Source organism: Cetorhinus maximus, chromosome 15 (assembly GCF_964194155.1).
Source record: "Cetorhinus maximus chromosome 15, sCetMax3.hap1.1, whole genome shotgun sequence".
NCBI lineage: Eukaryota > Metazoa > Chordata > Chondrichthyes > Lamniformes > Cetorhinidae > Cetorhinus > Cetorhinus maximus.
In genome coordinates, this window is record NC_135893.1 from 49,572,208 (window position 1) to 49,599,757 (window position 27,550).

The 27,550-nt window shown below is 43.3% G+C and overlaps 1 protein-coding gene across 1 annotated transcript in view; it reads left to right on the plus strand.

Annotated features, from left to right (window-relative positions):
* The window catches only part of LOC144691151 (uncharacterized), a 369,111-nt gene that overhangs the window by 60,044 nt on the left and 281,517 nt on the right, over positions 1 to 27,550 (plus strand). The window contains exon 9 of the mRNA XM_078559217.1: positions 9,274 to 9,377. Within this exon, the coding sequence (XP_078415343.1) occupies positions 9,274 to 9,377 (104 nt within the window). The remainder of the gene's footprint in view (positions 1 to 9,273; positions 9,378 to 27,550) is intronic.

Sequence of the window (27,550 nt, forward strand, 5' to 3'; positions counted from 1 at the left end):
GCAGCTCTGTCGCTGGTTTAAATTTAAGTAATATTGTCACATAGTGCATATCAAGATATTTACAAAGCATCTTTTTAATGTAGCTATAGGGATTATGGGCGCACAGACTTAAAGTATGTTTAAGCTGCAACCAGTGAATGGTTTCTTACATATGGATCAAGTCATTCACTGTAAATAGGAATTTTAAATCTAGCAGTCTTTTTACATAGGAATGTAGTGTGTGCAGTTTTGGTCCCCTTACCTTAGGACGGATATTATTGCCATAGAGGGAGTGCAGCGAAGATTCACCAGGCTTGTTCCCGGATGGCAGGACTGTCCTATGAAGAGAGATTGGGGAAACTGGGCCTGTATTCTCTAAAGTTTCGAGGAATGAGAGGTGATCTCATTGAAACCTACAAAATACTTTAAGGGATAGACAGGGTAGAGGCAGGTAAGATGTTTCCCCTGGTTCGGGGGATCTTGAACCAACGGACCCAATTTCTAAATAAGAGGTAAGCCACTTGGGACCGAGATGAGAATTTATTTTTACTCAGAGGGTTGTGAATCTTTGTAACCCTCTACCCCAGAGGGCCGTGGAAGCTCAGTAATTGAGTATGTTTAAAGCAGACACTGACAGATTTCTAAATAACAACGACATAAAGGCACATGGAGATAGTGTGGGGGGGAAAAGGCATTGAAGTGGATGATCAGCCATGATCATGTTAGGAGCCATTGATAGCAATTAAAATTCCATCTTTTATGTTTCTTTAGAGACATGGAAACTGTAGACAAACTGGAGAACTGAAAATTATACATTAAATATAATAATGCATGATTTGAAAATTTTGACACACCTTTTTGAAAGATATAAGCTCCCAGCCCCAAATTAGTAACTAACCTGAATGGGAAGGGAAATTGAGGCAGGGACTTTCTACCTGAAATGTTCTAGCAGCCATCCTGACCTTTGAGTGCAGAGTATTAGAACAGCCAGGATTAACTTGCTCTCTTATCCTCTGTTCTATGGCACGAACTGTGAGTGCGAGGGGGAGCATTAGGAAAATAAGTGAGACCATCACACTAATGAAAGCAAGGAATCAAATTCAATGCGGTACTGGCATGAGATGAAGTACTAAAACTGTAGGGAAGCAATTAAATTAAAATGCATGCACGCTGCCAGTTTAAAACTGGCACTTGCTGGTTTTATGAAGTGTTGCGTAACATTTGAAGCAGCCAAATGTGGATCTGTTGAGAAATTGGGAAAACCATGTTTTTTAAAGCCAATGACGTCTGTAGGTTTTTTTTGTCTGCACAGAGTGGTTATCATTCAAGTCAATGCTGACTTCTATTTCAATTACTTGGACAGTAATGCGTTAATGCCTGAATAATGCCACAAGAGTGCTGAGAAATTCATGGTAGCCAAATTTTCTTGAAGGAATATGTGGCTATTTTTCTATCTTAACCTTTCCAGATGCTGATATAAAACATCCTGGTGCATGAATTTTATTTAATTTTTTTTTACACTACAGTGAAGGTAGCAATCTGGTCTACTGTTACAAATGTGGAATCACTACCAATATTTAGTCAATTTGGATATTCCTTTTGGTATATTGGGTAAGTTGCATTGCGCATAGGGACAGTTTGTTTTGCATAATGTGGGACAATTGAGAGCTATTAATAAACAGTTGGAGTGAAACCGGACTAACATTGGATAATTCTGGAGCAGTCATTCAAGGCCTCACTTTCTGGCTGGTAGTTGGAGTATAGCATAAAACAGGCAATATCAATTATACGTTGCTCCCAATTTCCACTTCCATTGACTTCCAAGTCAAAAGGTTGTTCCAGATTTTCGATCATGGGTCGGGTGTGCAGGAGCGGGAGAATTCCCACTCTGCGAACTTGACCTTTAAAAATGGATTTTTTGGTGGATTAGAAGTTGTGCTGCCGCCCTTGGAACAAGTGCGGAGGCTGCCGGATGTGGAGGTCGGCTGGATGGGAAGGTCTGCCTCTGTGCTCCGGCGCTTTGGTGGATTAAATTAAAAGAACATTAAAGTAAAAAAAACACACGCCTCACCACCCCCGTGCACACACTCCCCATGTCCCCTATGGCACCTCATGCCCCAACCCCCCATGCCCCTCATACCCTGTATGCCAACTCATGCCCCTCTATCCACCTCTCATGGCCTCTTATAGCCCTATAGCTAGCTCATGCCAACCCATACCCCACCCATCACCCTTTGCCCTTACCCCCTCTGTCAACCCACCTAGTATTCTTTGCCAGCTTCTTGACAGCTTTGACAGCTCCTTGACAGCTTTAACATGAACAAGGAGCAGGAGTAGGCCATTCAGCCCCTCGAGCCTGCTCTGCCATTTAATAAGATCATGGCTGATCTGATAGTACCCTCAAATCTGCATCCCGCCTATCCCCGATAACCTATAACCCCCTTGCTTACCAAGAATCTATCTACCTCTGCCTTAAAAATATTCAAAGACTCTGCTTCCACCATCTTTTCAGGAAGAGAGTTCCAAAGGCTCACAACCCTCAGAGAAAACATTTTACCTCACCTCCATTTTAAATGGCAACCCCTTATTTCTAAACAGTGACCCCTAGTTTTAGATTCTCCTACAAGAGAGTACATCCTCTGCACATCAACCCTGTTAAGATCCCTCAGGATCTTATATGATTCAATGAAGTCACCTCTTATTCTTCTAAATTCAAGCGGATACAGCCTAACCTGTCCAACCTTTCCTCATAAGACAACCCGCCTATTCCAGGTATTAGTCTGGTAAACCTCCTCTGAACTGCTTCCAACATATTTGCATTCTTCCTTAAATAAGGTGACCAATACTATACACAGTTCTCCAGAGGCAGGATTTTGCCCTTGGCGGGGGCGGTTGGGAAGCCGACCCCCGCCTGTGATCGGCTCCGCTCTGCGATTTCACGCAGGCGGGCCAGATAAGGTCCACCCTGCATGGACTGCGAGCGGCAGCGCTGAGCACTGCCTGTGCGGGTGGGGGGAGGAGGGAGAGCCAGGCCTAGAGTGTGCACGAGAAAGAATGCTTCATTCTCCCTGAGGCACGGAGGTGTAGTTTCCTGCTTTCTGTCTCCCTCGTGACGGTTCCTTGATAGTTTCTTGGGACCTGTACAAGATGGACAGGTTACACCTTAACAGCACCAGGTCTAACAACCTGGCAAGGGGATTTGCCAGTGTTGTTCGGAGGGTTTCAACTAGTTTGGCTGTGGAATGGGAACCTGAGAGAGAGAGAGCTCCAACTGGGGGGGGAAGCAAAACTGGTAACAGGAAGTAGAAAAGTAATAAGCAAAATTGGAAAGCAGATGAAGGGCAAGCATCAAATAAAATCAGAATGTGGAATAATGTTAAAAAAGACAAAGTTAAGGGCATTCTATTTGAATGCAGGCAACATTCACAACAAGGCAGATAATTTGTAGGCGTAAATGGATATAATTTAATTGCCATTACAGAAATGTGGTTACAGGGTGATCAAGTCTGGGAATTCAATATTCAAGGATATTTGTCATTTCAGAAGGATAGGCAAAAAGGAGGAGTTGGGGTAGCACTGTTAATAAGGGATGAAATCAGTACATTAGTGAGAGAGGAACTTGGACTGAAGGATCAAGATGCAGAATCCGTTTGGGTGGAACTAAGAAATAGCAAGGGACAGCAAATATTTGTGGGAATTGTTTATAGGCCACCAAACTTTAGTGGTAATGTTGGGCAAGGTATAAATCTCTATAAAACTAGAGCTACATCTAACATGGGCAATATGGTGATAATGGGCAACTTCAATTTGCATATAAACTGGGTAAACCTAATTAGCACTAATGCTGTGGAGGATGAATTCTTGGTGTGTACAAGATGGGTTTCTGGAGCAGTACGTTAAAGAACCAACTAGGGATCAGGCTATTTTAGATTTAGCATCATGTAACAAGAAAGAGCCAACTAATAACCTTGCTGTAAAGCAACTTTTAGGAAATAGTGACCATAATATGATAACATTTTACATTAAATTTGAAAGTGGTATAGTTCATTCTGAAACTTGGGCCTTAAATCTGAACAAAGGAAACTATGAAGGTATGAGGGGCAAGTTGGCGATGACGGATTGGGAAAATACTGATGGTAGACAGGCAATGGCTAGTATTTAAAGAAGTATTACATGGTCTATAACAAATTCTTCTAAGACACAAAAACCCAACAGGAAAGGTGAATCAACTGTGGATAACAAAATAAGTTAAAAATTGCATTAGGTCAAAGGAAATGGCTTACCAGTTTGCCAGAAAAAGGTGGATTGGGAGCAATTTTGAACCCAGCAAAGGAGAACCAAGAAACTGATTTAAAAAAGGGAAAAGGGAATATGAATGCAAGTTAGTGAGAAACATAAAGGCAGACTGTAAAAACTTCTTTAGGTATGTGAAAAGGAAAAGATTAGCAAGGACAAATGTGGGTCCATTACAGGTGGAAACAGGAGAATTCATAATGGCTAATAAGGAAATGGCTGAGACAGTAAACAATTACTTTGTGTCTGTCTTTACAGAGGAAGACATAGAAAATCTCCCAGAAATTCTAGGGAACCAAGGGACTTGTGAAAATGAGGAATTGAAAGAAATTAGTATTAATAGAGGTAGTACTCAAAAAAAAATGAATTGAAGGCTGATAAATCCCCTGGACCAGATGAGCTGCATCCCAGAGTGTTGAAGGAGGTGGCTATAGAGATAGTGGATGCATTGATGGTTAGCTTTCAAAATTCTATAGATTATGGAAAGGTCCTGCAGACTGGAATGTAGCAAATGCAACCCCACTATTTAAGAAAGGAGGGAGAGAGAAAACCGAGTACTACAGACCTGTTTGGCATCAGTAGTAAGGAAAATGTTAGAATCTATTATAAAGGATGTGATAACGGGACAAAATGATATGATTGAGCAGAGTCAACATGGATTTATGAAAGGGAAATCACGTTTGACAAACCTGTTGGAGTTTTTTGAGGATATTATTTGTAGCATAGATAAAGGAGAAACAGTGGATGCGGTGTATTGGGATTTTCAGAAGGCTTTTGATCAGATCCAACAGGAGGCTAGTAAATAAAATTAGAATACATAGGATTGGGGGTAGTGTACTAGCATGGATTGAGAGTAAGAAAACAGAGTAAGAATAAATGGGTCATTCTCTGAATGGTAGGCTGATACTAGTGGGGTGCCGCAGCGATCAGTACTGGGCCACAGCTGTTCACGATCTATATAAATGATTTGGATGTGGGAACCAAATGTAATATTTCCAATTTTGCTGATGACACAAAACTAGGTGGGAATGTAAGTTGTGAGGAGGATGCAAAGAGGATTCAAGAGGATTTAGACAGGCTAAGTGAGTGGGCAAGAACATGGTAGATGGAATATAATGTGAATAAATGTGAAGTTATTCACTTTGGTAGAAGAAACAGGCAGAATGTCAGAGTATTTCTTAAATGGGAAGAGGTTGGGAAGTGTTGATGTCCAAAGGTTGCTGGATGTCCTTTTTCATCAGTCACTAAAAGCTAGCATGCCAGTGCATCAAGCAATTAGAAAGGAAAAGTTGACTTTCATCACAAGGGGATTTGAGTACAGGAGTAAAGATGTCTTTGCTGCAATTGTGTAGAGCCTAGTGAGACTGCACCTGGAGTATTGTGTACAGTTTTGGTCTCCTTATCTAAGGAAGGATATACTTGCCATTGAGGGAGTGCAACGGAGGGTTCATGAGATTAATCCCTGGGAAGGCGAGATTGTCTTATAAGGAGAGATTGAGTAAACTGGGCCTGTATTCTCTGCAGTTTCGAAGAATGAGAGGTGATCTCATTGAAACTTACAAAATTCTTACAGGGAATGACAGGGTAGATGTGGATAGGTTATTTCCCCTGGCTGGTGAGTCTAGAACACAGTCTCAGAATAAGGGACAGGCCATTTAAGACTGAGATGAGGAGGAATTTCTTCACTCAGACATGGTGAGTCTTTGGAATTCTGTACCTCAGAGGGCTGAGGAAGCTGAGTCATTGAGTATGGTCAAGGTAGAAATCGATCAATTTTTAGATGACATAAAGGAATATGGGGATAATGGGCAAAAATGGTGTTGAGGTAGAAGATAAGCCATGATCTGTTTGAATGGCAGAGCAGGCTCGATGGGCTAAATGGCCTAATTCTGCTCCTATGTTCCTATCACAGCTTGACAGTTGCAATGAGTTTATGCACTTTTTACGCACAATCATGTTTAATTTTAACAATCACGAAGGGTACCTTACCTCTCCAAAAGTACCCTGGCTATCCAAATGAATCCACCAAGTTCAGACCAGCTCTTCCCTGGTCTAATCTGCACACTCTGGATTTCATATTCCTATGCACTAATGCACTATGATCTCTTTTTCTGCTCTGCACTGATTTTCAAATGTTGCAGGCTGTTTGAATTCAAATTCCTGAAACGCAGGCTGCATTGAAACAATCTCAGCGTGCAAACACTGAGGAATTCGGTACAAATACCTTCATTCGTTTGATCTGTTTCATTACAACTCTACAATTTTTGTTGTTATTGGGATTTTTTTTCTCTGAGGTACCTTGATTATTCCTCTGCTTTTTTGGTCCATTTGGGCCTACACATACCACGTTATTTTCAAATATGTGGTGGGCTAATGACTCATAATCCCTTCTCTCCTCCTCTCAAGTTTCTGTATGGAATGAACATGAATGAAGTGAATCTTAAAGTTAACACTTTTTGACAAATAGATTTCATTCTTTAAAAATCTACTTGCAAACCTTTCCAGTGTGGTCCTCAGTCAGGCTTTAAACTGGTTAAATATAGACGACATAGGGGACATAGGAGGGGGATCTTTTTAGGTTTAATAATTCTGCTTCACACTTTACTCTGGCTGGACAATGAGCTACGCTGTTCATTGTTTCAGATATTTACTGCTAGATTACAATCAGTGCTAAATTCAAACGTTTAACGACCTCTCTACCCAGTAGTTTAAATAACCATGGTGTACAACCATTACAGAATTTTGTACAAATACATCATTTGATTTTACATATTTCATTAAAACTGCTTTACCTTTTCCATTGTCCTGTGTTATTTATGGGGAGAGATTTACCTGTGGGTGATTTGATGACTGTACTGCTTTTTTAGACAGAGACCTTGGTTAACTACAGTTAGTAAGGAGGTCTTATGCCTGTTCACTGAGATAGGAAAGCAGAAAGCACATTCTCTGCTGAATTATCCAAATACTGTCCTGAAGGAATTTTACCTAAACTTGCATTTGAATAAAATGCAGAATTCTGGTTCCTTTAAATTTACGTTCTGTCCCTTTCCATGAGTGCTCTTCCCAAAGACAGGTCCTTGGTTCAGGGTGAAGCATCAGTAGACAATGAGCTGTTTCTCTTGGCAGTTTTTTTATCAGTGGTGGTTTGCTGCTGTCGGTGACAGGGCAAGGAGGCAGGTCCCAAGTCTACCTCGCCTAAAACAGGAATGGAACCTGAGCTGTTGCCGTTATTCTGGGGGGAGATGGTGGCATGGTGGTAATGTCACTGGACTAGTAATTCAGAGGCTTAGGCTAATGCTCTGCGGACACAGGTTCAAATCCCACCATGGCATGTGGTGGAATTTAAATTCAATTAATAAATCTAGGATGTAAAGCTAGCCTCAGTAACGGTTACCATGAAACTATCATCGATTGTCATAAATACCCACCTGGTTTACTAATGCCCTTTAGGGAAGGAAATCTGCCATCCTTACCTGGTCTGGCCTACATGTGACTCCAAATCCATAGCAATATGGTTGACTCTTAACTGTCCTCTGAAATGACCTAGCAAGCCACTCGGCTCAAGGGTAATTAGGGATGCGCAACAATGCTGGCCTTCCCAGTGATGTCCACATCCCATGAACGAATAAATTAATTGGCCTTTTCACATGAGTGGGAGACCTCAATCTCAGTATCACTAACTCTTAGCAATGTCATTACGTGAATAAAGCTTTACAGTGTTAAATGAGATGTCACTTCTGTGGAGGATCATTTACTTCATCAGTCACCCCATAGAGTTTTAACTGTGTTAATGGAACCACAGGCTGGTTCCACGCTGCAGCATACGCTTAAAAGAATAATAATGAGCAGTATAGAAATGGAAGTGATTTAAAACAATAATGTGTAACATGTTCACATTTTCAACTGCTGGGCCATCTCTTCCTCACCCAAAAATGGCTGGCTGGCTGTTGAAAATTGGGAAAACTCACAACACCCAATGTGTATAATTTTTGGGTGGGCCTTTCAGAATGCTTAAATATGCAGATTATATCACATACCAGTTGTAGGAACCTCTTTGCAATTTTCAGTTACAAATAGTCGTAGCAAGGTCCACTGTTACCAAGCCATGAGTGGCCTGATCAGCAGGTTATGACCCAGGAAAAGCCCCAGAATTTGTTGGGGGAAACGTTTTGTGGGGCCTGGAGGAGAGAGTGCTCTTCCTGGCTCCATATTGTGCAACCACCTCTGGGATCGATGCCCTCGTCACCCCCCCCACCCTGCCAGGTCTGACCTGCTGCTTGACTAGGACCCAATCACTTTCCTGCTCTTGCCCAGCCAGCAGTCTCTAGCAAGGTGCCCATTTGGCACCTGCTGCTCACGACTGGCAGTGAAATACAACCCAAACACAATGTTTCGGGCCTCCCAGCACCAGCTTTAAGTGGGTGAACAGGCGGTGGGCAGTGGGAGGTGGCGGGTATGCAGGCGGTTGGAGCAGGCGGGTATGCGGGCGTGGGAGCCAGCGGGCGGTGGGAGGCAGCGGCTGTCCGGGCTGTGAGGCTATTCCACTGTCTTTACTCCCATTCCAGGTTGATGCTGAATGTTCCTCACTGCACCTAGCAAACATGCTAAATTAAAGTAGGCGTGATTTAAATCCAATCATTCAGTGCAATTATATTCAAACTGCAAAGAATCTCGAGTGAATGGTGAATCAAGCCAATATGTCCATCAGTGTTCCAAATATAATTACTGTACTGTGGTTGGAATGTTTTTGCAGTGTGGCTGCTGCGATAACTCTAGGATCCAGTCTGTATAATTAGTGAGGATTATTTTAAACTTGGTGAAAACTTGCCTGTTCAGCTGGTTATCATTTTTTCCAAGTTGAACCATACAGGCAAAATGTTTTGGCTGTTATCAATTTCTATCTAATGCTGTTAAAATGTGTAAGATTATGCAGGCCATGTTAGAAATATTCAATGTGTCATGAATTCAGATTTCAGACTCTGATTTCTTTCTCCTGTTCAGTCTGCAGATCTTTTCATGTCTTTGGTGTTTGACCTCCGGAGCCTTTCCATAGGTGCCCTTCAAGACCTTTGGCAACGAGCGCTGTTCAAATGCCGAGATAACTGGTAAGAGTCACAGGCTTCTGACAATGGGCCTGTGCCTGAAATGTTAACTGAGATCTTATTTTTGCCTTGAGGTGGGGCTGTCCAAAAAGGTTGAGAATGCATGTACCTTTGGGAGATCTGAACACGCTGCATTATTGCTGGGAGGGATCGAACAAGGCAGCTGCTGTGATCGCTGAGATTTTCCTCCCTCTCGTTGCTATCTGGGGACCTAAACCTGGACATTTTGGAGGAGTCCTGTCTTTGTCACGGTCACTTTGCAGGGCAAGCTGCCAACTAACTGTGCCCAATTGATCTGAAAACCACATCTGGAATGGATTCAGCTCCTCCTATAGAACCACAGCACAAAGCTTCTATGGCACCAGATCCTTGAAACCAGGTCAGGAGACACTTACTCATAGTCTGTAGAGAACTTAACTATCAAAGAAGTAACATGGCCACGTTTGGTGCAGGCCGCTTCTTCATCACTTCTCCTGTGGAAAGGAAGCATTAGCGATACAAGACAAGCACATTTTACTTAAGAAAAGTTCCCTTGAAGAAAGGCCTTTCTATAGGCTTTATTTGGAGCTCTTCCATTGTTTCCATGGCCTTCCTGAAGTAGTAGGCTTTGCGTTTAGTTTCCTGACCACAGAAACATCAGAGGCAGACTCTTGGTGCCCAGATCACATGAAGGAGAAGAAAGACTGGGTGGATGGTCTCTTTGGAGAGCCAGAATATCCACTACATCATTCAGGTGGCCTCCATTCAGGCAGCCCAGGTAAGCAGGGCCTCTGGCTGGAAATCTCAACGTCTGTTTGCAGTTTCACCTCTGCTGTCCCCACTTGCAAGGAAAGCGTGTCTCCCAGTTGAGGCACAATGGAACAGTACATGTGTGAAAGTGCAGTGGTGGACAGTACTTGAAATGGTACCTACCAGAGGATTGGTAAGTTCCCTATTTGGGTATGTGCATTGTTTGATGGATCTCCAAAGAAATGGGCTCTAAAGTGAAGAGTTCACTCACCTTCCCTTTGATCCAGAGAGCAGATTCGGGGGAGATGAATGGCAGCTTTGACTAAGTTACAGACCTTCCTCCATGCAGCTGGATAGTTGTTTTAGCCCCATCCTTATTGTACACTCCTGGAGAAGAAGCACCAAACTTTCAGGATGAAAGGGAAACAGTATTGCCCCTTGTCTTCTCTACATCTTCACCGTTTCTGTTCCCACTATAACTTCAACTTTTATGGCTAGACATGGCCCTTTTAAAAGAGGTGCACGTAACTCCCAGGCTAAATGCTGCAAACCAAATATCCCTGTTCAAAATGGGGGGTGGATTAAATGGAAAATTTGTGCATAGTCTGCCTCTTGTGCTATGGGCGAAGGTGTGCCCAAGATATGAGCCAGTGCAAGATCGTTTTTGCTGGGATCAAATAATTGAGCCCCTAATATCTTTCATCACATTAAGTATGCTGTTTATTTATAAGGATAGTTCAGAATCACACACACAAATAATCATGTTCCATTTTATGTTATGGGTTGGCAGTGCATATGAAGTAACCTCCAGCCTGTGATTTTAATGAATTTTACCAGATGAAAAATCATAGTCATGGTGAAACACTTCTGGATAAGAATTCCAAACAGTTGAGGCAAACAATCCCCCTCGTGTTCTTTTCAGAGTATTTTGCCCTACTTAGAAACTAGACTGGAATTGCAACTTAAATCATCTTTAAATTTTCAAAATGAAGTGGTGAGAGAAAGTTAGTCAGTGCAATCTTGAAAATTTACAGCTTCAAGGCCTCAGTACAAAGTCCCTCCAGCTGACAAAGTAACCTTCTTCTAGGTATTTGCCTACAAATTATCTCCAAAGCTTACCCCATTCAGTGCAGCCTGACCCATGGCAGCCTTTTCAATGTGACTTATCTGAGGCTTCCCTTTGGCAGCTCAGTTTTCAGTTAAATGTGCAAGGTTCCTGGTATTTAGATAACTGTTCTGCTACCACAGGAATTCTGCCAGCAACAATACATATGTCTTGATGTGAGGACTTCTTTTGGTTTGCCATTGGAAAGGCAATAAACAATAATATGCAGGCTTCCTTGGCTGTGTGAGCTGGCAATCAGCTTAAAGCTTTTGAGATTATTTCTCCTTTGGGAGTTTACATTTGTGTACATCTGCAAATCAGTATTATAATCACGTTGACATGCAAGTAACACCAGCCACATTTAAAACTACAAATCTGGAAATAGTCATTACAAGCAATGAGGAGACTGAGGGCTGGGGAAATACAATTCCTGAAATGAGGATCTTATACATTCCTCTCCCGCTTCCGAATATGGGGTGGCACCTCAGAGTCATAGAGGTCTACAGCACAGATAAAGGCCCTTCGGCCCATCGAGTCTGCGCCGGTCAAACAAATATCTAACTATTCTAATACCATTTACCAGCACGAGGCCCATTGCCTTGTATGCCATGGCATCGCAAGTGCACATCCAAATACTTCTTAAATGTTATGAGAGTTTCTGCCTCTACCACCCTTGTGAGTTCCAGATTCCCACTACCCTCTGGGTGAAAAAATTCTTCCTCACATCCCCTCTAAACCTCCTGCCCCTTACCTTAAATCTATGCCCCCTGGTTATTGATAACTCCACCAAGGGGAAAAGTTCCTTCCTGTCTACCCTATCTATGCCCCTCATAATTTTATACATCTCAATCATGTCACCCCTCAATCTCCTCTGCTCCAGGGAAAATAACCCCAGTCTATCCAATCTCTCCTCATAACTAAAACTCCCCAGCCCAGGCAACATCCTGGTAAATCTCCTCCGCACTCTCTCTAGTGCAATCACGTCCTTCCTATAATGCAGATTCCAGAACTGCACGCAATACTCTAGCTGTGGCCTAACCAGTGGTTTATACAGTCACAGCATAACCTCCCTGCTCTTATATTCTATGCCTTGGCTAATAAAGGCAAATATCCCATATGCCTTCTTAACCACGTTATGTACCTTTCCCACTACTTTAAGGGACCAGTGGAGATGCACACCAAGGCCCCTCTGATCCTCGGTACTTCACAGAGTTCTACAATTCATCGTGTATTCCCGTGCCTTGTTTGTCCTGCCCAAGTGCATCATCTCACACTTATTTGGATTAACTTCCATTTGCCACTGATCAGCCCATCTGACCAGCCTGTCTATTTCCTCCTGTAATCTGAGGCTATCCTCTTCATTATTTACCACCCCACCAATTTTCCTGTCATCTGCGAACTTATTGATCAACCCTCCTACATTTAAGTCTAAATCGTTTATATATACCTTAAACAGCAAGGGACCCAACATCGATCCCTGTGGAACCCCACTGGACATAGGCATCCAGTCACAAAAACACCCCTCGACCATCACCTTCCTGCCACTCAGCCAATTCTGGATCCAATTTGCCAAACTGCCTTGGATGCTATGGGCTCTTACCTTCATTATCAGTCTCCCTTGCGGGACCTTATCAGAAACCTTGCTAAAGTCCAAGTGGACTACGTCAAATGCATTGCCCTCATCTACACACCTGGTCACCTCTTCGAAAATTCAATCAAACTGGTCAGATATGATCCCCCTTTAACAAAACCATGCTGACTGTCCCTGATTAATCCCTGCCTCTCCAAGTGTAGATTAATTCTGCCCCTCAGAATCACCACCAATAGTTTCCCCACCACGGAGGTTAGACTGACTGGCCTGTAGTTCCCTGGTTCATCCCTCCCTCCCTTCTTGAACAACGGTACCACATTGGAACTCCTCCAGCCCTCTGGCACCTCTCCTGTGGCCAGAGAGGTGTTGAAAATTATTGCCAGCGCCCCTGCTATCCCCTCCCTTGCCTCACTCAACAGCCTGGGATACATTTCGTCCGGGCCTGGAGATTTATCTATTTTTAAGCTTTTCAGACCACTTAGAACCTCCTCTCTTTCTATGCTAATTTATTTAATTATATCACAGTCCTTCTGCCTGATTTCCATACCCACGTCATCCCCCTCACTTGTGAACACCGACACAAAGTATTCATTTAGAACCCTACCTACGTCTTCCGGCTCCACACACAAATTACCACCATGGTCCTTAATGGGCTCTACTCTTCCCCTAGTTATCCTCTTACTCTTAATGTACTTGTAAAGTAACTTTGGATTGTACTTTATTTCACCTTCCAATGCTTTTTCATGCCCCCTCTTTGCTTTCTTAATTTCCTTTTTAAGTTTCCCCCTACACATTCTATACTCCTCTAGGGCTTCTGCTGTTTTGGGCCCTTGGTATCTGCCATAAGCCTCCCTTTTTCTCTTTATCCAACCCTGTTTATCCCTCGACATCCAGGGTTTCCTGGATTTGTTGGTCCTACCCTTTATCTTTACTGGAATATGTTGGCCCTGTACTCTCCCTATTTCCTCCTTGAATGAGTCCCACTACTCTGATGCAGATTTACCTAAAAGTAGCTGCTCCCAGTCCACTCTGGCCAAATCATATCTGATCTTATTAAAATTGGCCTTCCCCAATTTAGAACTCTGATTTCTGGCCCATCCTTGTCCTTTTCCATAACAACTTTGAATCTAATGGAATTATGATCACTATGTGCAAAATGCTCCCCCACTGATACCTCTACCACTTGCCCGGCTTCATTCCCTAAAATTAAGTCCAGGACCGCCCCCTATCTTGTAGGATCTTCTACGTACTGGCTTAAAAAGCTCTCCTGGATGCATTTTAAGAATTCCACTCCCTCTAAACCTACCACACTATGACAAACTCAGTTAATGTTGGGGAAGTTGAAATCCCCCACTATTACTACCCTATTATTTTTACACTTCTTTGAAATTTGCCTACATATCTGCTCTTCTATTTCTCTCTGACTGTTTGGGGGCCTTTAGTACACTCCGAGCAATGTGATTGCTCCTTTTTTGTTTTTCAGTTCTACCCTTATGGCTTCATTTGAGGAGCCTTCTAAGATGTCATCCCTCCTTACTGCTGTAATTGATTCCTTGATCAATATTGTGATACCCCCTCCTGTTTTACCTCCTTCCCTGTCTTGCCTGAAGACCCTATATTCTGGAATATTGAGCTGCCAATCCTTCCCCTCTCTCAACCATGTCTCTGTGACAGCAATGACATCATACTTCCACGTGTTAATTTGTGCCCTCAACTCTTCGCCTTATTCGTCAGACACCTTGCATTAAAATAAATACCATCTAACATTGGCAAACTCCCTTGTGCCTTAATTGGCCTATAATTTCTATGCCTTCCAGACTCACTTGCTCTTTCTTCTAATTTTGGTTGTGCATCTCCCCCTGCTGAACCTCCTCTCAGGATCCCATCCCCCTGCCAGGTTAGTTTAAACCCTCTCCAACAGCACCAGCAAACCTCCCCGCAAGGATGTTGGCCCCATTCCGGTTCAGGTGCAAACCGTCCGCCTTGTACAGATCCCACCGCCCCCAGAAATGGTCCCAATGTCCCAGAAATCTAAAGCCCTCCCTCCTGCACCATCTCTCCAGTCACACATTCATCTGGACTAACCTCCTATTTCTACTCACTGGCGTGTGGCACCGGAAGTAATCCAGAGACTACTACCTTTGAGGTCCTGTTTTTAAATCTGTTTCCTAGCTCCCTAAATTCTGCTTGCAGGACCGTATCCCTCTTTCTACATTTGTTGTTGGTACCCATATGTACCGCAATCTCTGCCTGTTTGCCCTCCCACTTTAGAATGCCGTGCAGCCGTTCAGTGACATCCTTGACCCTGGCACTAGGGAGGCAACATACCATCCCGGAGTCACGTCTATGGCCGCAGAAACACCTGTCTTTTCCCCTTACCATCGAGTCTCCTCCCACTACTGCTCTTCCCCTCCCTTTCCTCCCACCCCTCACAGTGCCATGAGTATGGCTTTACTCCCCAGAGGAACCGTCACTCTCACTGTTTTCCAACACAGAAAAATGGTTCTCGAGTGAGATGCACCTGGGGATTTCCTGATTACCTGCCTGACACCTTTCTTGTGACTGATGGTTAACCATTCCCTTTCTGTGTCTTCACTTCCTTAAGCTATGGGGTGAGCACGTCTAAAAACGTGCTATCCATGAAACTCTCAGCCTCGCGGATGCACCTCAGTGCCTCCAGCTGCCACTCAAGCTCCGAAACTCTGAGCTCAAGTAGCTGCAGATGGTGGCACTTCCTGCACACGTGGTCAGTCAGAGCGCAAGGAGAGTCTAGGACTTCCCACATGTTGCAGGCGGTACATAACATGGGACTGAGTTGCCCTGCCATGCCTTTAGTTGAAAACAAACCCTTACTTTAAGTTAAATACAGTAAAAAAAAATTTACATTATTTATGTACTTTAAATAAAAACTAGAACGCGCACCTTTCCTTAACTTAATCTATTTTAAACTGGAGAAAAGTGGAGAACAAACTGAGGAAAAACACTTACCCACTGCTCACCAATGAGCTCTCACCATTGTGCTGACGTCACTTTTTGAAGCTTCCCCGCTGGTCCTGATCTCTCCGCCGCTCTCTCGCGCTGTCTTGTGATGTCACTCTTGTTCAAGAATTTCTTTCGTGAATATACTCTGTGAATAAGAACTGACTGCAGGACACTTCCCAGACTGCTTCACCACGATGCTGGCTGCAGGACACTCTTCCCAGGAGTGGTAGGGTTCTAAATGAATACTTTGTGTCGGTGTTCACAAGTGAGAGGGACGACGTGGGTATGGAAATCAGGCAGAAGGACTGTGATATAATTAAAGAAATTAGCATAGAAAGGGAGGAGGTTCTAAGTGGTCTGGAAAGCTTAAAAGTAAATAAATCTCCAGGCCCAGATAAAATGTATCCCAGGCTGTTGAATGAGGCAAGAAAGGAGATAGCAGGGGGAGGCTGGCAATAATTTTCAACACCTCTCTGGCCACAGGAGAGGTGCCAGAGGACTGGAGGAGAGCCACTGTGGTACCGTTATTCAAGAAGGAAGGAAGGGAACTACAGGCCAGTCAGTCTAATCTCTGTGGTGGGGAAACTATTGGAAGCAATTCTGAGGGACATAATTAATCTACACTTGAAGAGGCAGGGATTAATCAGGGACAGTCAGCATGGTTTTGTTAAGGGGAGGTAATGTCTGTCCAGTTTGATTGAATTTTTCGAAGAGGTGACCAGGTTTGTAGATGAGGGCAATGCATTTGACGTAGTCCACATGGACTTCAGCAAGGCTTTTGATAAGGTCCTGCTTGGGAGCCTGATAACAAAGGTAAGAGCCCATGGGATCCAAGGCAATTTGGCAAATTGGATCCAGAATTGGCTGAGTGGCAAGAAGCAGATGGTGATGCTCGAGGGGCTTTTTTGTGACTGGATGCCTGTGTCCAGTGGGGTTCCACAGGGATCGGTGTTGGGTCCCTTGCTGTTTAAGGTATATATAAACGATATAGACTTGAATGTAGGAGGGTTGATCATTAAGGATAGCCTTAGATTACAGGAGGATATAGACGGGTTGGTCAGATGGACTGATCAGTGGCAAATGGAGTTTGATCCGGATAAGTGTGAGGTGATGCACTTGGGCAGGACAAACAAAGTACGGGAATACACGATGAATGGTAGGACCCTGGGAAGTACTGAGGATCAGAGGGACCTTGGTGTGCATGTCTACCGGTCCCTTAAGGTAGCGAGACAGGTAGATAATGTGGTTAAGAAGGCATATGGGATAGTTGCGTTTATTAGCCAAGGCATAGAATATAAGAACAGGAAGGTTATGCTGGAAGTGTATAAAACGCTGGTTAGGCCACAGCTAGTGTATTGTGTACAGTTCTGGAATCCGCATTATAGGAAGGATGTGATTGCACTAGAGAGAGTGCAGAGGAGATTTACCAGGATGTTGCCTGGGCTGGAGAGTTTTAGTTATGAAGAGAGATTGGATAGACTGGGGTTATTTTCCCTGGAGCAGAGGAGATTGAGGGGTGACATGATTGAGGTGTATAAAATTATGAGGGGCATAGATAGGGTAGACAGGAAGGAACTTTTCCCCTTGGTGGAGGGATCAGTAATCAGGGGACATAGATTTAAGGTAAGGGGCAGGAGTTTAGAGGGGATGAGAGGAAGAATTTTTTCACCTAGAGGGTGGTGGGAATCTGGAACTCACTGCCTGAAAGGGTGATAGAGGCAAAAACCCTCATAACATTTAAGAAGTATTTGGATGTGCACTTGCGATGCTATGGCCCTAGTGCTGGAAAATGGGATTAGAATAGTTAGGTACTTGTTTGACTGGTGCAGAGCTGATGGATCGAAGGGCCTTTTTCTGTGCTGTAGACCTCTATGACTCAACAGTGCTATCAAATGGCACTTGCTTAGCAATAACCTGCTCATTGACGCTCAGCTTGGACTCCGCCAGGGTCACTCAGCTCTTGTCCTCATTACAGCCTTGGATGAAACATGGACAAAAGAGCTGAACTCCTGAGGAGAGGCAAGAGTCACTGCACTTGACATCAAGACAGCATTTGGCAGGGTGCAGCATTGGGGAGCCCTAGCAAAGCTGGAGTCAATGGGAATCGGAGGGAAAACTCTCTGCTGGTTGGAGTCATACCTAGCACAAAGCGAGATCGTTGTAGTTATTGGAGGTCAGTCATCTCCAGCTCCAGGACATCACTGCAGGAGTTCCTCAGGGTAGTGTCCTAGGCCCAACCATTTTCAGCTGCTTCATCAATGACCTTTCTTCCATCATAAGGTTAGAAGTGGGGATGTTCGCTAATGATTGCACAATGTTCAGCATCATTAACGATGACTCATATACTGGTGCAATCCATGTGCAAATGAAGCAAGATCTGGCCAATATCCAGGCTTAGGCAGACAAGTGGCAAGTAACATTCGTGCTACACAGTGCTGGGCAATTACCATCTCTAACAAGAGTGAATCTAGCCATCGCCCTTGACACTCAATGGCATTACCGGCACTGAGTCCCCCACTATCAACATCCTGGCGGTTACCATTGACCAGAAACTGACTGGATTAGCCATATAAATACTGTGGCTACAAGAGCAGGTCAGACGCTAGGAATCCTGTGGTGAGTAACTCTTCTACTGACTCCCCAAAGCCTGTCCACCATCTATAAGGCACAAGTCAGGAGTGTGATGGAATACTCTGGATTTATATGGATGAGTACAGCACCAACAACACCCAGGAAGCTTGAAACCATCCAGGACAAAGCAGCCCACTTGATTGGCACCCCATCCACAAACATTCACTCCCTCCACCACTGATGCATTGACAGAAGTGTGTACCATCTAAAAGATGCACTGCAGGAACACACAAAATCTCCTTTGACAGCACCAACACCACGACCGCTACCATCTAGAAGGACAAGGGTGGTAGACAAATGGGAATGCTACCACCTGGAAGTTCCCCTCCAAGCCACTCACCATCCTGACTTGGAAATATATCGCCATTTCTTCACTGTTGCTGGGTCAAAATCCTGGAACTCCCTTCCGAAGAGCACTGTGGGTGTACCTACACCACATGGACTGCAGTGGTTCAAGAAGGCAGTTCAGCACCACCACCATCTCAAGGGCAATTAGGGATGGGCAAAGAATGCTGGCCGAGCCAGCGGCACCCACACCCCATGAATGAATGAAAAAGAACAAGATTATATTGCTAAATATTCTGAGGCGAGGCTCGCAGTGTGGAACTTTGCTTGAGAGAACATAAATTAGCGAGTCAGGCATGGAGGCTAGTGCCAGCTTCATGGCACTTCCAATGACTTGAAAGGCAGAAGTGTTGCGAATCAGATGGCTAAGCCACCAATTTGAATCCTTTGATCTGCATCCACGTCAAGTGAGGCACCAAGCCTGAAGTGCAGCTTCGTTCGCTCTAATTGTGATGTTAACTGGAATCAAATAAATGCAGAGGGTGATTTGATTAATAGTTCATGTTTTTATTGTTAAATATACTGTTTCTTTCTAACCTGTTATGCTTGCATTTAGTTTTTTGATCTAACAAGGGAGAATCAACCCATTTACAATTGATGACCCCTTCCATCATGTTACTGATGATCGAGAGTAGACTGATGGGGTAGTAATTGGCCAAGTTGGATTTATCCTGCTTTTTGTATACAGGACATAACTGGGCAATTTTCCACATTGTTGGGTAGATGCCAGTGTTGTAGCTGTACTGGAACAGTTTGGCTAAGGGTGCGGCAAGTTATTGAGCACAAGTCTTAAGTTCTATTGCCAGAATATTGTCAGGGCCCCTAGTCTTTGCAATCTCCATTGCCTTCAGCCAGTCCTCGATATCACGTGGAGTGAATCGAATTGACTGAAGACTGATGTCTGATGCTGGGACATCCTGAGGAGGCCGAAATGGATCATCTGCTTGGCACTTTTGGCTGAAGATTGTGGCAAATTCTTCAGCCTTATATTTTGCACTAATGTGCTGGGCTCCTCCATCATTGAGGATTGGGATATTTGTGGAGCCTCCTCTTCCAGTGAGTTGATCATCATTCATGACTGGGTGTGGCAGGACTGCAGAGCATGGATCTGATCCATTGGTTGTGGATTTGCTTAGCTCTAAATATCACTTGCTGCTTGTGCTGTTTGGCACACAAGTAGTCCTGTGTTGTAGCACCTCATTTTTAGGTATGCCTGGTGTTGTTCCTGGCATGCCCTCCTGCACTCTTCATTGAACCAGGGTTGATCCCCTGGCTTGATGGTAATGGTAGAGTGGGGGATATGCTGGGCCATGAGGTTACAGATTGTGGCTGAGAACAATTCTGCTGCTGCTGATGGCCCACAGTGCCTCATGGATGCCCAGTCTTGAGTTGCTAGACCTGTTTGAAATCTATCCCATTTAGCAGTAGTGCCACAACCACAATGGAGGGTATCCTCAATGTGAAGGCAGACTTCATCTCCACAAGGACTGTGCGGTGGTCACTCCTACTGGTACTGTCATGGGCAGATGCATCTGTGGCAGACAGGTTGGTGAGGATGAGGTCAAGTATGTTTTTCCCTTTTGTAGGTTCTCTCACCACCTGCCGCAGACCCAGTCTAGCAGCTATGCCGTTTAGGACTTGGCCAGCACGGTCAGTAGTGGTGCTACCGAGCCACTCGTGATGGACATTGAAGTCCCCCACCCAGAGAACACTCTGCATCCTTGCCGCCCTCAGTGCTTCCTCCAAGTGGTGTTCAACATGGAGGAGCACTGATTCGTCAGCGGATGGGGGACGATACGTGGTAATCAGCAGGAGGTTTCCTTGCCCATGTTTGACCGGATGTCATGAGAGCTCATAGGATCCGGAGCTGATGTTGAGGACTCCCAGGGCACTCCCTCCCGAAGGTATGCCACTGTGCCGCCACCTCTGCTGGGTCTGTTCTGCCAGTGGGACAGGGCATACCCAAGGATGGTAATGGTGGTGTCTGGGACATTATCTGTAAGATATGATTCTGTGAATATAACCGTGTCAGACTGTTACTTGACTAGTGTGTGAGACGACTCTCCCAATTTTGGCACTAGCCCCCAGATGTTAGTAAGGAGAACTTTGCAGGGTCGACAGGGCTGAGTTTGCCGTTGTCATTTCCAGTGCTTAGGTGGATGCTGGGTGGTCTATCTGGTTTCATTCCTTTTTGACTTGCTTTTAGCAGTTTGATACAACTGAGTGGCTTGCTAGGCCTTTTCAGAGGGCATTTAAGAGTCAACCACATTGCTGTGGTTCAGATTTCCTTCCCTAAAGGACATTAGTGAGCTAAATGGGTTTTTACAACAATCTTGTCATAGTTAGACTTTTAATTCCAGATATTTATTGAATTAAAATTCCAACATCTGCCATGATGGGATTTGAACCTGAGTCCCTAGAGCATGACCCTGGGTCTCTGACTAGTCCAGTGACAATACCACTATGCCACCACATCCTCATAGAGAGTGATAACTTTTAAAAAGAAATTTGAATTTTCAGCTAATAGCAGAAAGAATGACATATCAAGATTTCACATTTTAAAGCTTTACTTTAATAAATGATTATAAACACTATTGACTAAACACTATTTTCTTCCTGTAGGCAACTTATACTTTAAACTACAGAAAGTGACCTTCCCTTTGTATACTTATCACCTATCATACTCTACACAGAATTAGCGTCCTTTTAGCAAACAGCCCCAGTTGCTCCCAGCTTCCAATGGGTTGCTTCCTTTTTACTTTCCCATGTGGGTAAATAGTAATCGCCAAATTTATTTTCACTCTGAGAATTCCACTGGAGATTCCTTCCCTCAACCCCCAAGATGGGAGAATCTTCCAGCCTCATTTAAATCCTCATGAACTCGGTCTCTTCAATCTGAGCATGAGCTCCCACCTGTATTCTGTATGGTGAATAATAGAGTCAGCATTTTCTCAGCTTCAGGTGCAGGAGTGGCTGCTTCTTTCTCTTGCTCTCTGCCTCTCAGATGGCTGTACACCATATCAAACTGCTGTCAGTCTGTGATATTCATTGATTTGTAGGGAAGCCTGTAACCTGATCTCAAAATGGCTTCTTTTTCCCTCTTTCCCTCTTCCCCAATGCAACATGAAACACATTAACCTTGCATCCAGGTAGAAATGCTAAGTATCTATCTGTTATCCCAACTCCCTTTCATGTTAGAAGTAAATGGGCTGTTTACAGCACAGTTGTTTGTAACCTGATACCAACAGCATCTTTCTGAGACTTTGGGAGACTCAAGTATACTCACGGCAGACTCTGAGACTGCTGCCATTGGCTCCAAACATAAATACCTTGCACCTTCTCAGTAAAACAATCTAAACCTTCCTTTGATCCCTAACAATCAAACCACCCAGGCTTACTGTCAGGCAGACTACGGAACAGGTCACATGAACCCCTTTATTTGCCCTAAATTTAAAACTACAGTCCCAAAATATGATAATCTCAAGCCTCATAACTGTAACAAGCTACTCTTAAATCCCTATCTGGTACATGTTTACCACCACATCTGTCATATATCACTCATTAGCTAATACAATCCCTCATTTTGGTTTGAACTTTCACTTGTAATATAAAGCAGTCGGCTTTCATGATTTACAATCATGAATGGTTATGATAATAACTTTTTTCATATTTTTCTTTACTTATTAGCCCTGGTTATTTTGGTGGTTCAGATGCTCTCAATACTAGAGCAGTCTTGGAGTGATTTATCATTGAGGGTCCAAACTTCATTGCAATTGGCAGCACTATTACTTTGGAATCAGCAGTACTGCCCCCTGGCATTGAATTATAAAAGAATTGTTTCCATATCAGGCTCTATACAGCTGTGTTGAATTAAGGGGACATTTTGTATTTATTTAGTACCTTCTTATTGCCACAAAGAAAGATCCCAAGATGAATGACCAATTAATTTGTTGGTGGCGTTAGCTGAGAGAGAGAGAAATAATGGTAAGATCTCCTTTAAAGATCCAATTTTGTTATTCAATGTTCATTAAATCAGCTGAATCAGTGGATTAACATATCATCTGAAGGATGGCATCTCTGAAATACGACAGTTTCCAAGCACTACGCCGATGTGCCAACTTAGATTAGGAACTCAATCTCCCAGTATGGAGCTCAGATCCTATCCTTTTTATTCCATGGCCAGTGTGGTGACAACTGACATAAGGAGTAAAAGGCTTACAAAGAAGAATTCAAAAGGATATAAACCTCCTCTGAGTGTACATTTAAACATGTCCCTCTTTTGAACCAACCAGACTGAACATTTGGTTACAGACTGTTTGAAAAGAGTGCCAGATATTATAATTTAACAATTGATATTTGTCCAATCTTTGGCTGAGCCAGCAGCAGCTATTCAAGTTTTCAGCTGAAACCTGTGCATAGGGAAATGGAGCTAGCCAGTTGACAAAAGAGTTATTCAACAGCACAATAAGCATTTTTAGATTTTTTTTTCTCTATTTTCACTTGACATAGCTGTTGGCACAAGTAAGACTGGATAGACATCTTGTGTCCATTTTCACTTTGCTGCACAGCAGCTGCAAGAAGATGAACAGTCCTAGCTTGGGCGTCAGACAAGTGCAGATGTTTATGGTTTGATTAAAAAAAAACCCCAGGCAAATATGTGATTGTGCTGACACTACTCACAGATGCTGGAGCACTCCTAGTTCAGGAAATGAGTCTTTTTGAATTTTGTGATGTTCACCTTGTAACCTAGCCAAAAGAGGGGACAAATATAGAAAAAGCTTTCTGAATGCTGACTTGCACACTTGTCTCGTAAGTGCAAATTCTGGTGAAGAAGTAGCACATAAAGGGCTGCAGCTTTTCATAAAGTGGAGTTAGGAAAGTGATGCAAAATTGCCTAATAGTTCGCAGTGGAGATATTTGGACAGCCTTGGTTCAAACATGGCCAGAAGTGCTGAACACCAGAGATGAGGTGAGACTGACTGCCCTTGACATCAAGGCAGCATTTGACCGAGTGTGGAAACAAGGAGCCCTAGCAACAAGGAGCCCTAGCAAAACTGGAGTCAATAGGAATCAGAGGGAAAGCTCTCTGCTGGTTTGAGTCATACCTAATACAAAAGGAAGGTAAAAGCAAAATACTGCGGATGCTGGAAATCTGAAACAAAAACAAAAATAGCTGGAAAAACTCAGCAGATCTGACAGCATCCGCGGAGAGGAATACAGTTAACGTTTCGAGTCCGTATGACTCTTCATCAGAACTAAGGAAAAATAGAAATGAGGTGAAATATAAGCTGGTTGAGGGGGGGTGGGTGGGACAGGTAGAGCTGGATAGAGGGCCAGTGATAGGTGGAGGCAAAGAAGAGATTGCCAAAGATGTCATAGACAAAAGGATAAAGGGGTGTTGTCGGTGGTGATATTAGCTAAGGAATGTGCTAATGGTGACATTAAGGGTAGAAAGCAGGACGAGCAAGTGACAGATAGCCCTAGTGGGGATGGGGTGGGGGGAAGGGATCAAAATAGGCTAAAAGGTGGAGATAAAACAATGGATGGAAATAAATTTAAAAATAATAGAAATAGGTGGGAAACTAAAAATATATTTTAAAAAAAATATATATATATATTTTTAAAATTATAAATTAAGGACGTGGCAGTGTAACAACTTGATGTTTTATCTCTGTTGCAGTATTTGTATGTGGATCTTTGGCAGGAGATTGCAGAACTCTGTGGTAGGTTGTCTTGTAAAATGGGAGTGATGAAGGCAGAGCTGCTTTAATAAGTACAGGTGCAGATGTGGGCACAGCGATGGGCATGGAAAAGAAATACCTGAATTTTGTATTGATATTTGTTTGGCCCTCACAAGCTGGTTCGATATTGCATGTTTGTATCCCCCAAAGAAATACCTGATCCCTGTCTCTTTGTAATATGTAACCTCAAAACTGACAGAAACCAAGATTTATGAACTGAAGTATTAGTGTAGGAAAAAAAATTACAAAGATGGAACTGTGGAGGTCTAAACAGTAGAATCAACCAAAGGGACATAATTTTTTTTTTAAACTACTTTCTCACTTTAAGAAGCCAGCTTCAAAAAAGAAGCTCCCATGATTCCGTTATGTAGGTGCTCCCTTTTTCCTCAGAGACCCCCTCCACACACAATTTTGTGACACCATATTCACGTGTGTATGGCTTGAATAGAATGACCAGTGAGACAAGTTTCTTATAATTCACAACTGCTTTATTGAATCACCCACAACCCCACAGTACAAAACCCCCAAATTTATAACATCCCAGTACCCGGCACGAAGTCACCACGATTCGGGCTTAAACTTACAAAATTGCTAACTCCACACAAAGTCCCCATGACTCAGTTTAAACTTATGAAAACACAGGCAAAACAGTAACAGCGCCTGGCTCCAAAGTTAATGAGGGTTTGAATGACCCTATTCTTATACTATTGTCTGTGGTGCAGACCTTAATTGCATAATCCCTTGAGTGTATTGTATTGATGATATGTCCTTTGTGCCAATGTATTGGGTAACTAGACTTCTTGATTGCATTAGTCAATGTCCAAATCCTTTTGATGAGTGGCTGTATTTTTACTAAATGTCCGAATTAACCCCTTGCTGCCCAGCCCTGTACTGTTGACTGCAGTTTTGCTTTTTGTAATTTATAGTCTCAACTATGAGGTTAAAATGTATCTGTGAGTTTGAAATTACGGTCCATAAACTTATCAGTTGGAGGGGATTCCAGCCCTACATTTACAACATTTTCTATATGGCCATAGGCTGTCCCAATGATGGAACACTTGATGTTGGAGCTCTCATGAGCATTTTGAGGTTTTTTTAAGGCTACGTTAGCTCATTTGGCTCTACATTGGTTTTTACAAACTTAGAGACCCTACAATTTCAGCAGATCATGTTCAAAGGCAAATTTTGTGATTTTTTTATCTTTTGTCTGCATGACCTCAACAATGACACTTGGCCCTTTCAAAAATCAGGAAGATCAAAGATACTTTAAATGATTCTATTCAGAATGGGCAGCTAGTTTTTTCAGCCGGTACAAATACGATGGGCTGAATGGTCTCTTTCTGTGCTCTAACTTTTATATGGTTCTAAAATATTGTCCCTTGAACATGGCTCCCAGATCTGCTGTCCCATCATGCTAGGAATCTTCTCTCGCAAACACTACCCTTAAAAGTGCATTTAAATATTTTAAAAATACCTCTCATGGCATTATGTACAGGGAGTTAAACTTGAGTGCAATCTTCAGGTAAAGAGGGATGAGAAGGTAAGGTATACTTCCACCAGGACGTAGTTCAGTTGCATAAAACATAGGAAGTTCACATTGTGTTGCTCTTGCTGCAGCATTCAAAAACCCCTGCCCATCAATGCCTTGCTGACTTCCATAGATCTGCATATTCCTTTTCTTCAATTATTTGTTGAATTTTCCATTAACAGGTACCTCAACCATTCCCTGTGACAAAGTATTCCATGCTCCCACAGCCCTTTGTATGGAGATATTCTTAAAGTCTTTCTTCACTCTTTGTGATTAACCTAAATCTTGTCACTGACTCTCAACCAGAGGAAATATTCATTATTTAAATTCAAAACTTTTCCTAATTTTTCAAACTTTATTTCAATCTCCTCTTAACTATCTTTTGCTCCAGTGGAGACAATCTCAATATTTTACGTCTCTGTTGAACTATAGTTTTCCATCAATGGTGTTATGATCACTGGACTTCATAAGACACTTATGTTTTAAACTATCTCCTTTAATTCAAGGCAAGATTGTGTAATTTGGAGAGGTGGATATGACCTCCTATGAATTCTGCCTAGAGAGAAGCCACTGTAACCTGGTTGCCATGGGGACAGGGGCCTGGGTCAAAACTTATTGAAAGTAAGGTGCAAATTTTAACATCTGAATACAAAAGAGGAGGCAGCTGGCCTTACTGTGAACAAACACAGGACTTTCAGGCTGAAATTTTCCAGCCCCTTTTTCAGTCTCTATGGGGATCATAGCAATAGTATAATTATGCTGAATCTATATTGTACCCCTTCTGTAACTTTAATGTGCCATCTATAATGGGGTATTCATTTCAAAGCCATATATTCTATTGTTATTTTTATACATTTAAATTTTAGGTTCCTATGTCCACGTTTATAATGGAATTTTTTTTTAAAATTCATTCATGTGATGTGGGCTTTGCTACCTGGACCAGCATTTATTGCCCATCCCTAGCTGCCCTTGAGAAGGTGGTGGTGAGCTACCTTCTTGAACCACTGCAGTCCATGTGGTGTAGGTGCACCCACAGTGCTGTTAGGGAAGGAGGCCCAGGATTTTGACCCAGCGACAGGTGAAGGAACAGTGATATATTTCCACATCAAGATGGTGAGTGACACGGAGGGGAAACTTTCAAGTGGTGAAGTTCCCATCTACCTGCTGCCCTTGTCCTTCTAGGTGGCAGTGGTTGTGGGTTTGGAAGGTGCTGTCTAAGGAGCCTTGGTGAATTCCTGCAGTGCATCTTGTAGATGGTATACACTGCTGCTACTGTGCGTCGGTGGTGGAGGGAGCGAATATTTGTGGATGTGGTGCCAATCAAGCAGGCTGCTTTGCCCTGGACGGTGTCAAGCTTCTTGAGTGTTGTGGGAGCTGTACTCATCCAGGCAAGTGGGGAGTATTCCATCACACTCCTGACTTGTGCCTAGTAGATGGTGGCCAGGCTTTGGGGAGTCAGGAGGTGAGTTACTCGCCACAGGATTCCCAGCCTTTGACCTGCTCTTGTAGCCACAGTATTTATAT